At 41.8% G+C, this 18,328-nt stretch overlaps 1 protein-coding gene across 1 annotated transcript in view; it reads right to left on the bottom strand.

The window, feature by feature from the left end:
- CNTNAP5 (contactin associated protein family member 5) overlaps window positions 1–18,328 on the bottom strand; it is an 852,083-nt gene that overhangs the window by 342,799 nt on the left and 490,956 nt on the right. The window contains exons 9-10 of the mRNA XM_024743412.1: window positions 10,207–10,356; window positions 7,096–7,267 (exon numbers count right to left, since the gene is read on the bottom strand). Of these exons, the coding sequence (XP_024599180.1) occupies window positions 7,096–7,267; window positions 10,207–10,356 (322 nt within the window). The remainder of the gene's footprint in view (window positions 1–7,095; window positions 7,268–10,206; window positions 10,357–18,328) is intronic.

The following is an 18,328-nucleotide window of genomic DNA, read 5'->3' as shown; positions in this document are numbered from 1 at the left end:
TTTTTTGCGGTACGCGGGCCTCTCACTGCTGTGGCCTCTCCCGTTGCGGAGCACAGGCTCCAGACGCGCAGGCTCAGCGGCCATGGCTCACGAGCCCCGCCGCTCTGCGGCGTGTGGGATCTTCCCGGACCGGGACAGGAACCCGCGTCCCCTGCATCGGCAGGTGGACTCTCAACCACTGCGCCACCAGGGAAGCCCTAGCTCACTGTTTTGAACAAACTCTCAGACACAGCGTGGGTTTTTAGTGGAAGTCTGTTTCTTAGAGGTCATCCCACTGAACACTTCCCCACATTCCGTGTTTACAGCACTCCCAGCTCTGAACCAAGAAGGTAAGAATCCTGACCAAAGAGTTTAGCCGATGCTTTTCTTAAAAGACTGTGTGTTGGGAGAAAGGGAAATCATTATGGAGTGAGAAGCTACATTTCCTAAATTATTTGGCTGCAGGAAACTTAAAGCAGTTTTCCACATGGGATTCACTCATTGGAACAAGTAGATTGTTTAATTTTATTATGTTTTTAACTTTTTGTTTTATATTGGAGTATAGCTGATTAACAATGTTGTGTTAGTTTCAGGTGTACAGCAAAGGCATTCAGTTACACATATACATGTATCTATTCTTTTTCAGATTCTCTTCCCATTTAGGTTGTTACATAATATTGGGCAGAGTTGATACAAATGAACTTATCTACAAAACAGAAACAGACTCACAAACTTAGAGAATGAATTTACCGTTACCAGGTGGGAAGGGATAGACTGGGAGTTCAGTATTGACGTGTACACACAGCTATATTTAAAATGGATAACCAAAAAGGACCTAATTTTAGAAAGTGTTAAGAGCAACACTGTCTCTACAGAAAGCAACAGCAAAGACCCCAGGAGCAGAGCCCCCGCTTTGGTACCTGTCTTTGCCACAATCCACAAAACTGTTATTTCCTTCTATGAAAAACCAGAGCTGCGTGATCTCCAGGGACCTTCCCCAATATCTTCACTCTATGAGGAAGGAACATAGGAAACGGGACTGTGACCAGGGAAACCTTTGCCACATACCAGAAGAAGACAAGGTGCAGTCTCTGTTCATCTTTAGGAAGGTTTGCAGGAATATTTTTTGGTGGGTGGAGTCACTCTTATTATAATGATACCACACCCCTCCCACAAGGTGTGAGCTTAGTCTAGAAGGTAAAACCAAGCTCTGACTTTCAGAGGGACCAACAAGTAAAATAACTGCCTTCAAAATAACAACAAAACAAGTAACATTTGTTGGCAGCAGCAGTGATTCTGAGACCCACCCTCCCTTCCACCCCAAATAGCCCTTCACTCAGACACCTCTGAGGATCTGACTGTTTTCATTTATACTGTTCGTAGTGGGAAGCAGGGGAAGAGCTGAGTGGCAAAGGCCAGGGAGGGAGATGGAATTCAGTTGCCCCCAGCAGTGTCCCTTGGACTGATTTCAACACCCTTGGAGAGGGACACTGAGACAGAGATGCTGGAACTCTCTAGAGACACTGTGAGACTCTTACCAGGAGGGCAGCTGCTTGGGGGCCTAGTAGCAGCAGGACCCATCATTCCTCTCCCCCACACCTGGTCCCCTATTATACAGAATCCATGCAATCCCACTGCCTACAGGATTAGAAGCTTTAGGGCAGTGGTTCTCAAGGTCTGTCCCAGCAGCACCCTGGAATTGGTTAGAAAAGCAAATCCTCTGGCCCACCACAGTAAAATTCAGAAATTCTAGGGGTGGAGCCCAGCAATTTGGATTGTAACAGGCCCTCCTGGTGATTCTGATGCAAAAAGGCTGGAATTTGCCTGCAAAATTTAAGGAAGAATTCATTCCCAGGTTCATGTAAATTCAGGGTGTACACAGGCATAAACCTGGAAATGAGGACCACCTTAGATTGTGTGCCCTGGGCACATCACGTGCTTTCCTTACCCTCTCCAGGCCCAGAGAACCAATAGTTTAGGAGAATCCAGAGACCACAACCTTGGCACTGAAATTGATGCACATCTTCCTAATAGGTGGTGGTTGGTGCCTCAGAGAGTCAGCTCAAAGGGAACTCAAGGGAAGTCACTGAGCAACTGATCTGAGGGCACATATGAGGTCTAGATAGACCGCCACACCAGAAACTACTGGGGATCCCTGGCTACAGTGGGGGCTGGCGAAACATCAGAGGGAGACCTGAGCTTCTCCTTTCCTCATGGAAACTGGAGATTCAGCAAACCTTTGGCTATAGGAATTCACATGGCGAACTCACTGAGTATCTACTCTTTACTGGACATACAACTGAGCGCCTGACTTCTTACACTCTCTCATTTAACTCTCAATGCGAAGGTAGGTTTTATTATCCTGGTTTTGCAAAAGAGGAAAGAGATAAAAAGGTTAAATCCTATGTGTCCTATTTCAAGCTGACAAGAAGCATACTGGGAATTAAACATGCTCCAACACCTCTCAAATCCTCTGCCACCTGCGCTGGGATTGATGACTTTCTCCAGGTGCGACGCCCACTTCCCCTCACTGACTCATCAGCATCCCTGTTTGCCCCTCCCGGTTTGGCTTCACACCTTGGATCTTGTCTCCTATCGGAATGAAGTCTTAGACAGCATTTGGTGATTTGTTTCTTCTGCCCTGGGCTTTGAACCCTGAAGGACGGGATATGGCTCCTGGAATTAACTGCTTGGATCTTTCAACAAAAGCACTTCTTGACCTGGACCACCAAGAGTGGGACATCCTTATATCACTCAGACTTTGCCTGAGTAGAGTTCCCTAATATTCTGTAATAACCTAAATGAGAAAAGAGTTTGAAAAAGGATAGATATATGTATATGTATAACTGATTCACTTTGCTGTACACCTGAAACTAACACAACATTGTTAATCAACTATACTCCAATATAAATTAAAATTTTAAAAATATAAGCTATAAGGATACAGTGTAAAACATGGGGAATATAGCAAATATTTCATAATAACTATATATGGATTATAACCTTTAAAATTGTGAATCACTATATTGTACCCTTGAAACATATATAATATAAAAAAAGACTATATGTTCAAAAAAGAAAAAAGAAAATAAAGACCTTGCCTGATATCACATACCATTTTGAATGCCTCTCTTTTAAATGGAATCTCATCAGGCACCTAAGGTTGACAAGGAATTTAATAGATGGCATATCCCTGAACAATTTTTATATGGTTGTGGGCGGAAGATGAGGTTACATATTCAGATCCACAGATACAAAATGACTGCCATTTCCAGGTCAGATCCTTCTGAGTAGATACTACAAGGGAGAGAACACTGGCAGTGTCTAACTCTGGATTGCAACTTCAGTCCTGTGACCATGGAAAAGTGAACATTATCTCCAGGTCTTAGTTTACCCCCTTGAAAAAATGGGGATATAAATGATTTCATACTCTCGTATCTTCTACAACTCTTACCACATTTTATTTTACTCAAGAATATACAATAAGACTGCCTCGTTCATTCACTAAATGCCTGTTTATGAGGTCAAATAAACCAGGGCGTGATTTTGCTCTAAGCATACTTTGTTCGATGATGGTTGAGAATATCAAGCCTGGACTACTTTAAGCCCACGGGGTGCAAGAGATAAGTATAGCTCATGAAGAACCGTGTTTTTGGATGAGGAGAACATGAGACTGGAGATTCAGCCTGCAGAGGAGGGATGGTGGCTGCACATCATATTCTAGAGGTTTAAAGACTACTGAAGGGGCTTGGGGTCTGTCGGGTCCCAATGGTAACTCCTATGAGGGTTCTCCCAACCTGACCTTGGACTGTCAGGCACTGGACAGTCCTCCAATGGAGCCTCCTAAAGCCAGTGCTTTCCCTTCTGCCAGAGAAGTAGGCCAGCCCAGTTCCTCCACCTCCTTTCTTCCCTGAGGCCAGAAGCTTCAGAAAAGTGCCCATTACTGAGATGCAAATTGTTGGTTTAAATCCTTCAGTCCCTGAGAAGGAACTCTCCCAGCTTTACTCAAGACCTCAGCCATAAAAAAAGAATGAAATAGTGCCATTTGCAGCAACAGGGATGGTGAAGTAAGTCAGACAGAGAAAGACAAATATATGATATCGCTTTTACATGAAATCTAAAATAAGGATACAAATGAACTTATTTACCAAACAGAAACAGACTCACAGACAGAGAAAACAAATTTATGGTTACCAAAGGGGGAAGGTAGGCGGGAGGGATAAATTAGGAGTTTGGGATTAACAAACACACACTACTATATATAGAATAGATAACCAACAAGGACCTACTGTATAGTACGGGGAACTCTACTCAATATTCTGTAATAACCTAAATGGGAAAAAATTCTGAAAAATAATAGATACATGTATATATATAACTGAATCACTTTGCTGTACACCTGAAACTAACACAACATGGAAAATCAACTATACTCCAATATAAAATATAAATTTTTTTAAATAAAATAAAATGCAACTATACTCACAGTATGACATTTGAATATATTTTCATCAAAAACGCATAATAAAGAGATTTAAAAATCAAAATTCTTTTTGTATGTTTTCACAAAATTATTTTCTTCTAAGCATTGAAAGCTTGCTATTACAAATAAAATATAAAATAGGAATCATAGTTAATGAAAACCAAAATTTTTAATCAAAACGATTTAAATAAAACTAGTGTTTAATGTTTTAAAATATTCGTTGAATTTCATTAAACCTTACTAAATTTTTCTAAAAAAAATGCAGAAACCGAAAATAAACCACAGCCAGACTGTTCTCTACCCCCTTGTCTCCCGCCAAACCTTGCCCCCCCCCTGCCACCCCCGCCCCCGCAAGTGGCAAGCGCCTTGAAGGCAAAACTTCACACTTGTCCTTAAATCAGGTTCGTGTTGATTAACACATTAAAAATAAAATGCAAAACTCAGAAACCACCTGCTTTTCTAACCCCAATTCCCACTCTCCACCAAATGTTAAATAGAAGTTCAAGAAATAATTAGTTAAGCAAAGCCTTTTACCAGTTTCCCTTCTGTTAAAGGCACTGTCTGGTAAATCAAGAAAAATGTCCCATTTACCCACTAAACTAAACACAATCCCTTATTATACAATTAACCAAAACACAATTGTATGTAATACAATTATACAGACTACAATTACACAAAAGTAATGATGCAGCATAGATGGCAATGGCGTCCATGTAATGGAAAATAATGAGAGCTCCCTTGATTAGAAATTAACTTATCATGAGAGATCCCTATTGATAAATGTTCCCTCTACTGATCTACACTTTGCAAAAGGCTGTCTGGCTGATGAAGTCAGATGCTCCCTCCTCATCATTAATAAAGACTATAGGGTAGCAACCATTCCACACAGTGTCTTTTACTCTGAGGTCTCTAAACTAGCACAGTCTAATGAAGCATACATTTTATTACCCACTTTTCCAGCTGGCCAAATAGAAAAAAAATGAAGCAGGAGAGCCAGCAAGTCTGTGTGATTTGTTGACGATCCCATGTGGAGTGGTATTAATAGAGAAACATGCACATAAAGTTCCACAAAATTATATCAGTCATTCCAAGCATGAGAGGAGATTATGGTCTGCAGAGCTGATTTCTGTGTGATGCTCAGTACAGGCACCTGCTACTTCTCATCATCGCTCCCCTGCACTGGCCCTGTCACCTCACTACCTCTGGGCTGGTTCTTTTCCAATCCATTCTTCTCCCTTTTCCTGAGTACTCCTTTTACGAAGCAAATCGACTACCTTCCCTGAGTCCTCCTAGAGCATGAGGCTAAGTGCTTTAGGCATGCAAAGTTCTTCCTTATTGGCTGTATTCACATCATGTGCTCTACTACCAAGACTTACCATCCCCACTGAGCTATATTTTGTGGAATCTAAAACACCATTCATTGTAAGACATGCCATTATTTTATATGCTCTGAAGAAAAGTAAATATTGCCAATTCAACTACTATAAATAATCAATGCAAAATGCGCCCCAATATTAGAGATATTTAAATGAAAACTAAGTGTCTTGAGTGGACAAAACACTTGCAAGCCATGACCCTCCCCCCGTTTCTATGGTATTTCACATGCCATATCCTGCCAATATGCCTACAATACCATCACCCCCACTCCTCAGCCAAGCCTGCCCGTCCTTTAAAACTCAGCTCAACACCACTTCCTGAAAACCTTCCTGACCTCAGCTGCCACTGTCATATGTCCCACAAATAAGGGTGCACTTCCTGGTCATTGATAGCATTTTATAGAAATGTATATTTAAGTCCCTGATAAAACACAAACAGGGACTCTGTATCACCAACACACAGGCAAGCACATAACATGTATTCACCTATTCGGTAAATGGTATTTTGACTGGGGTGATTAGAATTGGAAGAAAGACGGAGGTTAAGTGCTAGAGAAGAAACATGGATCACGTGATTAACCTTGCTGAAAATTCAGAACCTCCTCCTCTTTTATTTTCTCTAGCGCGTCTTTGAATCTAGAAACTTCAAATAGAAGGGGAGCCAGAGCCCAGGAGAAATGAAGAGGGAAAGGGAGGTTTTGCTAGATGTGTAGGTTGGGGAATAAAGGTGTTGATTCTCTGTCCAGGGTCCGGTCTCCTCTGGGCCAAAGAAACAGAGGGTTAGGGGTGGTGACAGCAAAGATCAGGCCCCCAGGGAGTGACTGTAAAACTGGACTCTGTTATAGGAATCCAAGAGGGTTTGATTTTCATCTGTCGGTTTTAGAAAGGACACTCACTACAGTGAAGAATGAAATGGTTTAGGAGAGAAGCAATTCCTCCCTCCTTTTTGCTTCACTCTTAACTTCAAAGTAATCAAATGTTGTTTACACATAAAATTTTAATCCTTTCACAAATTTGTATTTTGATTTAATTTGCATATCCCATTTACTGCAAGTCGACATGAAGAGAGACTCAACTCATTTAAACCATTTTTCTCTGGGCCAGAAATCCTTTCAGAAATATTTTCCATTAGGCGACTCAATTATGTCTAATGTGGCTGATGTCAGGGGATTCGAATTTTGGTGAAAGAAGCTCATATTTAGAAGAGTGAAAATGGGAAGGTGGGTGGGAGAACAGAGGAGAAGAGACCATAATTACCTGTCTTTGATGCTACACAGATCAATGTGTAAATCACTAAAATTCCCCAGGGAACCTTGCTGAACTGAAATGAGGTCCTTGGGCTGGTTATCAATAAAGATGAGCCTCATGCAGCCTTGGAAAGCATTAATGGGATGTAAGCACTGGGAATCGGTGAGATTGTCAGGGCACCCTGTGGGACAGAGAAAAAAAAATAAAGAAGAATACTGAAATGATCAGTTATTGCTTTGGCGACCTATTGATAGAAGACCTTAAGGTCTAATTATTTCGGTGTTTTTTCATTCACAGCAGTGCACACATTTTTGTTGTAAATCCTAGCATTCTCAGAGAGGGGACAAAACTGGTACAAAATGGGGCATACTCAATCACTGTATAGAATAGAAAACAAAATGTGTTAAAGGGGATACCAATCCTATCGCATTCATCTTGTTCTTTTTTTTTTTTTTTAAACTTCATTAGGAGATTAGAAGTCAGCAGCAACTTTATTAGGAGAATCAAACCCAGAGAGACTTCAGATAGTGGAATTATCAAAACCATGATATAAAATAAATATAGTTATTATACCTAAAGAAATAAACCCAGGGAATTAAAATATGTATCTCATTCTTATTTCTTTTCACCCTGTTCGTAAGCTATTTGCCCTTCTTTTGTGTGGTACACTTTACTCAGCCCAAGAAAGCAACATATCATAACTACTGGGGAATTTCTGTCTTGAAACGCTCTTTTAAATGCACACTTCAATTCCGAATTACACATTCAAAGAAAATTACGCTTTGGGTAACAATGGTAGCAGAGTAATTGTCTGGTTAATTGTCAGCATTATCAGGCTTGGTTCCTGAGAAATGTACACACAGGAAAGTAGCTGGAATTTTGAAGTGATATGCAAAGCAAATCCAGATGCTAAAGGAACGAAGTGTTTAAATGCACATAGTTATAGGGCTGTAATCACATACCTGAAAGGTTAATACCATACCTTTTTAAAGGGTGTTCTTTAAAAAAAAAAAACAAAAAAAAAAACAGGCACTACACTGATTGAGCATAGCTTGCAACCAGGGAATAACTACGCATTAGGACAGGTATAGAGCCATGTACGTGCATGGTTGCTTGTGCTCTTTATAAACTCCATCCCGATGGTTTTAATAGGTTCAGAGCATATGGGGATGCATGCTTGAAAACATGGCAATAACCCATAAATAATTGGGAATTATTTCAACCATCTCTAATAGATAGTCACTACTGGGCTGAAGCCCAGCAGTTGGTTAACGGCTCACAGGCACACTATAAAATGAAGAGAGATGCTACAACTTCTAATTGAAGCCATAGAGAGAATTTATGTAAGTTGACTATTATCACTCAAACTCATTTTTCACTTTCCTTAAGTTTACAGTCTACGTGTGGGGCATTCCCTTAAATACTGTTCAGATCCCAGAAAAATATTCCCTCCTCAGCCTGAAGCCCCGTTAAGACCCACGTCTAAAGACACTTCAACTGGTGGAGGGGAGTCATTTTGCCTTTGAGGCATTTCAGATGCTTAAGTCACATAATTAATTCAACGTCATTTTCCCCAGAAATAAATATAAGGTTGCTTTTCTCTGCTGTCTATGAAACACTGCATATGATGCAAAATTATACAGTCTGTGAAACGTATCTTTGGGGGCCACCAGACCTTTCTTCTGCAGTCTTTACATTCCTTTGCTGTCACTAGTGGCTCATGGAGAACACAGATTTGGGGTTGAATCCTGCTTCTACTACTCACACAAATTATTTCATCTCTGCAAACACAGGTCTCATTATCTGTAAACTGGGGTTAATATTACCTACCTCATAAGGATTCTACATGAATTAAATGATGTAAGACATAAAATATTTACAGAGAATCAAAGTGTTCCCTTTTTAAAGGAATTTGTTATCTAGGCACATGTGGAGATTTGGAATGAAGGACAGAGGCTCTGGCCCTGAAATCAAACCACAAAGGAATCACTCCACACTGTTTCCCTCTCAGGGCACCCGGATGTGTACACTGAATCTGTGCAAAGTCCCTTTCGTATTTCAAAGCTTAACCTCATGTCATTGGTATGAGAGAAGTGATTTGCAAGTTCTCTTTTAGAGACTGCACTTCATAACTTTACAGGATGCTTCTTTTTAGACCAGGCCCAGCTGAGACCCATATTTACAAAAGCTGACGCCAGTCTGTCCGTTCTAACGTAGAAAGCATGATGTTGTACATTTAACCTTGATCTCACTGAATTCTCCCAGAAATTCTGCTTTGTTTCCCAACGTCCTTGATAAGGAAGTTCAGGGACCATGAGTATGTTACTCGAGGTCACACAGCTACTGGAATTCATTACTCTTTACAGATTGTTTCTATAATACCAACAACTGGCTAAGTAATTAGATACGAATATTTTTAATGAAAAAATCCTTTAAAAAACTAAATAAAAGTATACATACATCTATAAAAATGAAGCAAATGCCTAATTATATATTTTTCCTCCTTACCAGTTTGCCCTTGTGTTTTCATCTTTGCAAAGTTTCCTAGCATTGGCAGGGGCAGCGTCTATACTGGCTGCTCTTTGTGAAGCTCCAAGTTCATGGGCTTCTAGGTCTTCCCCATTTTTAGCTGCCCCCCTCCATGGGCATGGCCTCCAGGGATGTGGGGAGCAGATGGATAGGGGGTTAAGAAAGCAAATCAGGAGAGAAATGACTGAGAAAGCTGAGGATGCTGGTCGTACCTTCCTACCTGGATTTTTTTTTTCTCTTGCAGGTACTGCTGACTATCGGTACACTTTCTCCAAGTTTTCAGCTGAGTTTCTCTTTTGGAATATGATCACAGAGTCTGGCATGGCAACAAAAATCTCCTTTGGATGTGTTATGTAACACCAGCTCTTACAGCTAGGTTTTTTTTTTTTTTCCTCAGCACCGACCTAGATAATTTATATTTGTACAGCTGTGGGAAAGTTTGCTTCTCATTTCTTTGGGCTTGAGGGCAGGTGTACGTGCGTGTGTGCTGGGAGAATGGTCAGTTTGACACAGAAAGAATTGTCATAGTGAAATAACTGTCCACTGCATCCTCCCTCCTTTATTTTCAACCTCAAAAGCTGGGGAATTTACCTCCAAAGTAATAGCGATTTCCAGAATAAATCTGCATCCGGGTGGTGTCCTGAGCCGGGGATGCTGCATCATTATCCAGAGTGAGAGTGATGCGGTTCCTTCTGGCGTTGATGCTCACTGAATGCCACAAACCATCATTCAAGTCACTGCCTGCAAAAGAAACAGGAAGGGTAAGCGTAGGGATGAATGATTTGGGCAGGTGTGGAGAGAGCAGGGCTCGTTTCCTTGCCTGCGGTGGTCCTTGTACATTCTCAGAGTGGCCCCTCTCTTCATTTGGCGTAAAACAAATCCTCAGCTGCTTCCCAGGCATCTTTCTTTTTCTTTTTACCACTTCATTCTATTATTTTCCTTTTTTAAAAGGGGCTGAACCACTTCTGACATGTTTGGTTTGAAAACAAAAGGGCAAAACACAAATGTGTTTGTATACTACAAAGGTATAGAAAACATTTATTGACTTATTGATACAAAATGCAGAATAAAAAGTGGAAAAGAAAGAAAAAAAGAAAAATTCAAAATGTTCCCGGTGATTTTTAATCTCTGAGTGGTGGGGTTAAAGGCAATTTTAGTTTTCTCGCATTTTTCTACACGTGACATATTTCTTTTTTAGTGAAGAAAATAAACTGTTTTAGAGGCAAAAGTAGATGAGGAAAGCTAGATTCCAATGACATACCAGGCAGAGGAGTCTCCCGCTGAAAGGAGGTAACAGACTAGTTTAGTTCCAAACTTGTTCCTTAACTAATTATGTGACACTGAGTCACCTACCTTCACGGAGCTCTGGTTTTATCTTCTGTAAATACCATAATTCTTACTCTGTATTATTGGTAAGGGATCCATTGAGATCAGGCAGGAAAGTCCCCACGTTGTGGGCATAGTGGGTGTTTATTGAAAGGCAATTTCTCTCTCGTTCTTTTGCCCCAGATGCCTTTGACTTGGACTGCACTGCCGACCTACCTTGTTGAGGAAAGTGTGCTGGGAATTACGCACCAGTGTTTTCACTCTTTCCTACAAAAAGTTTATCATCTTTTAAGGCTCTGTCTGTGCAAAGTGCCTGCTGAAGGAAACATAGTCGTATTACCCAGTCCAGTCACAAAGATTTGTTTGTAACCAGATCACAGAGCCCCCCCATGTCTTCACTCAATAGACATGTGCCCTGCTATGGGCCGAGTTACCCTCCTTTTCTCATTGCCTCAGTTTCCTCCCCTGCAAAATGGGGAGAATGACTGTACTCACAGGCTCTTGTGAGAATTATACCCATTAATATAGTAGGGCCTGTAGGACAGGTCATATCACATTGCAAGTAGAAATCATGCTCACTAAAGCAGAAGGACAGAACAGCAACCACAAAAATGCTCCCCTGCATTTGGGAGAAAGGATAGTCATATCATCTGGTCTCTATCCTGGGGTAACCCACAGTTAGATGGAAGAGACTTAGGCAAAGAGGCTTAAAATACTGTCCTTTGAGAATTTCAGGCTGGTGGCTTAGAGAAGCAAGCGAACAACAGCCCTGCTTGCAATTCGGGATGAACCAGTAACATGGGGGTAGAGAAGAAAGACCTAACTCCACATAAGGATCCTGAAAATACTTCATAGAGGAGGCGGTTTTTGAAAACGGCGCAAGAGTTTCTCACTTTTAAAGAGTTCTGGGGGACAGAGAGCCTATACAGAGAAGCAAAGGTCTGGAATGAGAAACAGGACAGGGCAACAGGAAAGCAGGTGGGAAGAGTCTGGTCAGGGGCCTCGTGTGCCAGGCTAATGAAGGCATTTCAACAATGTCCTCGGACAAAGGATTCTGGAGGGCACTTTACCCAAGCCAATTGTCTCAGAATCTCTGGCGATGGAGTCCCAGACATCTGCATTTTAAAAAAGCCCCCTTGATGATTCTGATGTGTAGCCAGGAATGAAATCACTGGTCTAGAAGTGATGAAATCACTGGGAGTCCAAGAGGGGACCATTGGCGTGGTGATGATTTGCCTGGAGCTGCACATTCAGAGACCCTGGTGGCCAAAAGTCGGGGCTGGGAGGAGGTGAGGCTGGAAACAGAATGACCAGGGTCTCAGCCAAAGTATTAGCAGTGAAAATGGAGAGGAAGGGGTGGATGAAGAGCTATTTCCAGAGCTCAAGGAGTTCAGTCTTGGTAGCGCCTGTAGGGGGGCAGTCCCTGAGAAACCAGCTGGGAAGAAAGCACTGACAATCAGACCAGAGGTCTGCAGGGCTCCTTAGAACAGCTACTGAAGAGCTCGTGCCCCTGAGCCATCTGATGGCAGGAGAAGCTGCCCCCGGGAAAGCACAGCACCAGGCTGGGGGCCCAGCTTCATTGCACCGGGGCAGCCGTGCTCCATCTGTTCAGAATGGCCCAGATGCAGGTCTTCCTGCGTTTCCTGCTAGCTCCCACTCAGCCAGTGTTTGCTGTGGCCCTGAACATCTGCTTGGGGTGGAGAGGAGAATCCAGAGGCTACTCAGCCTGGAGGCCCTACTTTCCCCCAAAGGCCAGGGTCTGGGTCCCAGCAACAGGGATTCTGCTAATGAGGCAGAGGGTCTGTCAGGTGTTTCTTGGTGCTGAACATTTGACTTCTGTCAGGGGCATTTGGGGGGCATGGCCAACTGAGGTCTTTACTCCTTTTACTGTCATTTGCGTACTGATTTAAATACTTCTGCATAACAGATGAGACTGCATTTTCAGGTAAACTCTAGACTGGGCTGGAAGGAAGTCAGTAACTAGTTCAACACATAGGGTGAAAATAGCCCCTAAGGGCCCAGCTAGGCATCAGGAATACAGTAGGGAAGAAAGTACAGACGGAAGCCAGGGGGGAATGTGCCATCTAGCTAGAGACACATCACTGAGTCACTGTACAGAGGACACTGGCCCGAGGAAGAGGTCTACTCAGTATGAGGGGATCAGGGCTGGGGCTCAAGCTTATATGTTCTGACTTGGGGTCCCATCCCCTCCCCAGGCCACTATCCACATTTCTGTCTTTAAAAGCATCACTTAATAAGGGTTTGCTTGGTCAGTTGTTTGTTTTCTTTTTCTTTTTGTTTTTTCTTTCTGGTCTGCTTTTCCTTTTAATTCAATCTCTTTTGATCTTTTCCTACATGGTCCCTAGTCCCTGCAGGGAGAGCCTGTGTGAAATCTTAGCTTTTAGAATTATTCGAACAGTAGTTCTTGCTGCTGACCACACAAAGGGGTTACCTGAGCAGATTTTGAAAAGACGGGCCCCTGGGCCCTACACCAGCTTAATTAAGACAGACCTCTGGGGGTGGCCACAGACCTTGGAAGTTTCAAAGACCCCCAGAACTTCAGTTGCACAGCCCAGGTTGGGAACTAATCCGTGAGAGGTTTCAGAAGAGGAAGGAAAGAAGCTAAGAAAAATAAGACTGGCTCAGAGGAGCTGACCTGGGCATAGATTCCAAGGCAAGCGAACTGGCAGATCCCTCTCTAAAAATCTGCTTCTACCTGGGCTCTCTTTTTCCCTTCATTCTGTTAATGGATCCAAGATCACATCCCTGGAGCTTCTTCCAGAATTTTTTTTTTTTTTTTTTTTGCGGTACACGGGCCTCTCCCAGCTGTGGCCTCTCCCGTTGCGGAGCACAGGCTCCGGACGTGCAGGCTCAGCGGCCATGGCTCACTGGCCCAGCCGCTCCGCGGCATGTGGGATCTTCCCGGACCGGGGCACAAACCCGCATCCCCTGCATCGGCAGGCGGACTCTCAACCACTGTGCCACCAGGGAAGCCCCAGATTTATATTTTAAGAATGCTCTTTAAAAGGTACAGGTTTAAGTGCTATTAATTATTCACAAATTAGGGAAAATCAATTCCATCAGGTTGCTTTCCTTCAAAAACCTGAGATTAAGGAGCTCTGAAAAACTAGAAGTTCTCAATGAAAAGAACAGGAAGGCGTTACCTTTGAGGCCAGGAACACCTTCTTGGGGAAAAAAACCTCTCGGGGTGAAAAAATACAGTACTGAGGACCACTTTGGGGTGCTAAGCACTCATACGATTGAAAAGCTGAGGCTGAAAATGTGGGACTTTGGTTCTGGAAAGATTATTGGATGACGACAAACATAAAATTTCTGAACTTTGATGCGATATTAAATAATATTTGTCATCTCCCAGACTGGTAAAGAGTAAAAACCAATTATAGTCTCTGTTAGTGGATATAGAGGGAAACAGGCAATTTCAAAATTGGTAATTCTTTCTAGAAGGCAATATACCAACAAGTATCAAAAACCCTAAAAATATCATACCTCATCTCTACGAATTTTATTCTGAAGAAGTAATCCTAAAATAGTAACAGAGCTGCAAACAAGGTTTACGGTGAAGAGAGTTCATGACATCATTTTTAATAGCAAAAATTCACAACTACTAATATTTCCAATGAGGATAGGTTAGATAAATCAGATACAGTGTATTCAATAACATGGAACATAATCCCGAACCTTTGTTTTTCTGTATGAATTTTAGTATAATGCATCTAATGCCATGAAATAGACTGTGATGTTTCTATAGAGATTGTATTACATTTGTAATTTAACTTAGGGAGAAATGATATCTTTATAATGTTGAGTTATCCCATCCAAGAATGGGATATCTTTTTACATTTGTCCAAGTCTTATTCAGTGCCTTTCAGGGGTGTTTTAACATTTTTCTTGTATCGTTTTGCACGTTTCCTGTCAAATGTATTCCAAGTATTTCACCCTCTTTGTCGCTATTGTAAATGAAATTTTCTCTACCATTAGTAGTAATAATAATAACGTGGAATATAATATAGTCATTAAAAATCATAATTCCAGGAATGATATGGATATCCTAAAAAAATGAAAAACAGGGCTTCCCTGGTGGCGCAGTGGTTGAGAGTTCGCCTGCCGATGCAGGGGACGTGGGTTCGTGCCCCGATCCGGGAGGATCCCACATGCCGTGGAGCGGCTGGGCCCGTGAGCCATGGCCGCTGGGCCTGCGCGTCCGGAGCCTGTGCTCCGCAGCGGGAGAGGCCACAACAGTGAGAGGCCGGCGTACCGCAAAAAAAAAAAAAAAAAAAAAAAAAAAAAAAAAATGAAAAACAGTATGTGTGGTACGGTTTACATTTTGTTAAAAATAACTACAGCAATACTGGAACCATATTGAATGATAGAATCACAGATTCCTTTCTCTTATACAGAGTACTAGAATGTGCCAAGTTTCTAAAAAAGTGTGTGACGTTTATAATCATTTTTTCAAAACTAACAAACTGTTGAGGCTGAGATAAAGGACAGGGAAAGTTTTCATTCTTTTCCACTTCTTGCCCCCATTACTTAAAGTGGTTGCTTCCTGGTCCCAGAATTCAGCCTAAGGCATTAGTATAAAAGGTCTCTCACAGAGAGGGTTTAAATAGGCTTAGAAGTTTTTCTTCATGGAAAAAAAAAAAAAAAAAAAGACACTTTCCATCTTTGCAATTGAACTTGCAAATTGAAATGTGAAACACAGCCCAATTGTAAAAATAGCTAATAATACACTCTGCCAGTATTGAATATCTACAATGTGCCAGGCACTTTCAATATATAATTGAAAGTATATAATTATACTTTCCTAGTATATAATTTCAATATAGAATCCCTAGTTCTCACCATAGTCCTGGAGGCCAAGCTTTATAGTCCTCACGTTGTAGATGCTAAAACAGAAAATTGGCGAGGCTGCCCTGGGTCCTATGGCTACCACAGAGCCAGGATTCAAAGGGTCGGGCACCTAGGCTGAGCTCTCAGGCACGCAGGATGATCTGCTTCTGCTCTCCACACTTCCAAAGCTAGCCCTGCTCTGCTCCAGGAATTGCTCTGATGGCCAATTACCTCTGCAGAGTTCTATTTTCTGCTGTGGAATTCACCTTTGCTTTTATTTACTTATATTTTTGAAATAGATTTATTGAGATAAAATTCACATACTGTACACTCCATCTATGTAAAATGCAGTTCAATGTTTTTCTGTATATTCACAGAGTTAGGCAGCAATCACAATTAATTTTAAAATGTCTGGAGCCCCCCAGAGAAATGCTGAAACCTTAGCTATCAGTCTCCAATCTCCCCAGGCCCCCACTTCCAGCTGTGCCAGCCACTCATCCACTTTCTGTCTCTGTGGATTTGCCGACTGAGGAGATTTCATATAGATGAAGTCATACATCATATTCCCTCTTGTGACTGGCTTCTTTTGCTTCACATAATGTTTTCAAGGTTCATCATAGGTAGCAGCTTGTATCAGTCTATCTGTATGGCTGAATGTCTTTCCATTGTGTGGATAGACCACATTTTGTTTATCCTTTTGCCAGCTGATGGACACCTGGGTGGCTTCCACTTTGCAGGTATTATGAATAATGCTGCTATGAACATTCTTGTACAAATTTCTGTGTGGGCCTATGTTTCCAGTTCTCTTAGATGTACACCTAGGAGTGGAATCACTGAATCATATGGTAACTCCGTAGTTAACCTTTTGAGGAACTGCCAGAGTGTTTCCAGTGGCTGCACCAGTTTCTATTCTCACAAGGCAACTTCCCCTTTGACAAGACTGAGTTCAAACTTTGGTCCTGTCCTTTCGTGGAACTTCTAGCTTCTAAGAAGGATTAAGGCACAATTCAACTTTTTTTTTTCTTAAAATGATGTCCGCTTAGGTCTGACCTTAGAAGTCTCGCTTTTACTACTTTGATTTTATTTTTCTAGATAAATATCATTACCAACATCTCATGTGTTTTTTTGTTTGTTTGTTTGTTTGTTTGTTTTTGCAGTACACGGGCCTCTCACTGTTGTGGCCTCTCCCGTTGCGGAGCACAGGCTCCGGACGTGCAGGCTCAGCATCCATGGCTCACAGGCCCAGCCACTCCGCGGCATGTGGGATCCTCCCAGACCGGGGCATGAACCCATGTCCCCTGCATCGGCAGGCAGACTCTCAACCACTGTGCAACCAGGGGAGCCCCTCATGTGTTTTTTTAATACTTTTTATAATGGGACCTTTCCAATAATTTATAGTTCACATTTGATGAAATTGGCACTAAAAGCAGTTAAGCAATAAGCTGAAGGCCTAAACTTTTTTATAGGAGTAACATTTTCCCTTAAAGTAGAGCTTCTCAACTCTGGCACTGGGTGTTTTGGACTGGATAATCTTTTCTTGAGGGTGTGGTATTCTGTACTATGCTTCTTGTGTAGGATGGTTAGCAGCATCCCTGAATCCCTGGATGCCCCCATCCCCAACTCCCTGGATGTCCCCATCCCCAGCGCCAAAAACATCACCAGACATGGAGTTATATGAGCTGTTTGTATATTTTGGAAATTAACCCTTTTTTGGTTGCGTCGTTTGCAAATATTTTCTCCCATTCTGTAGGTTGTCTTTTCATTTTGTTTATGGTTTCCTTTACTGTGCAGACACTTTTAAGTTTAATTACATCCCATTTGTTTTTATTTCCATCACTCTAGGAGATGGGTCAAAAAAAATATTGCTGTGATTTAGGTTAAAGAGTATTCTGTCCATGTTTTCCTCTAGGAGGTTGGGATTAACATATACACACTACTATATATAAAATAGACAACCAACAAGTGCCTACTGTGAAACACAGGCAGTTATAGTCACTATCTTGTAATAACCTATAATGGAAAAGAATCTGAAAAAGAATAGTTCTATATGTATTATATATCTGAATAACTTTGCTGTACACCTGAAACTAACACAATGTTGTAAATCAACTGTACTGCAAGTAAAAGATAAAGGGAAAAATTCCCCACCACCACCAACCTTAAGAGTTTTATGAGAATAAAATGATAAATTTATATGGATATGCTTAGCACATTATTTGGCCATGCTAGAAAATTATAAAGTTGGGTTTGTGCTTAAAAAAAAAAGATCATCACCAGACATTGCCAGAAGTCCCCTGCATGGGATTGGGGGAACAGGAGGCCAGGGTAGATGGGGGTGGAGAATTTCCCTTGGTTGAGGACTGCTGGGTTCAGGGAATAATTCTGAGATTGCAGAGTCTCAGAAAGCAAGGGCTTGCTTTATGTCTCCCTCCCTTTCTATTTTTCTCTCATTCTCAATCCAATTCCTAACAGATCTTTGCATTTCAGCCTTCATCTTATTTCAGTGTCTCTTTTCATGGTTTGAAGACAGAAACAT

The sequence above is a fragment of the Neophocaena asiaeorientalis genome, unplaced genomic scaffold, assembly GCF_003031525.2.
Source record: "Neophocaena asiaeorientalis asiaeorientalis breed wild unplaced genomic scaffold, Neophocaena_asiaeorientalis_V1.1 scaffold187, whole genome shotgun sequence".
In the NCBI taxonomy this organism is placed as follows: domain Eukaryota; kingdom Metazoa; phylum Chordata; class Mammalia; order Artiodactyla; family Phocoenidae; genus Neophocaena; species Neophocaena asiaeorientalis.
The sequence above is the reverse complement of the archived record's forward strand: the minus strand, read 5'-3'. Positions and strand labels throughout refer to the sequence as shown.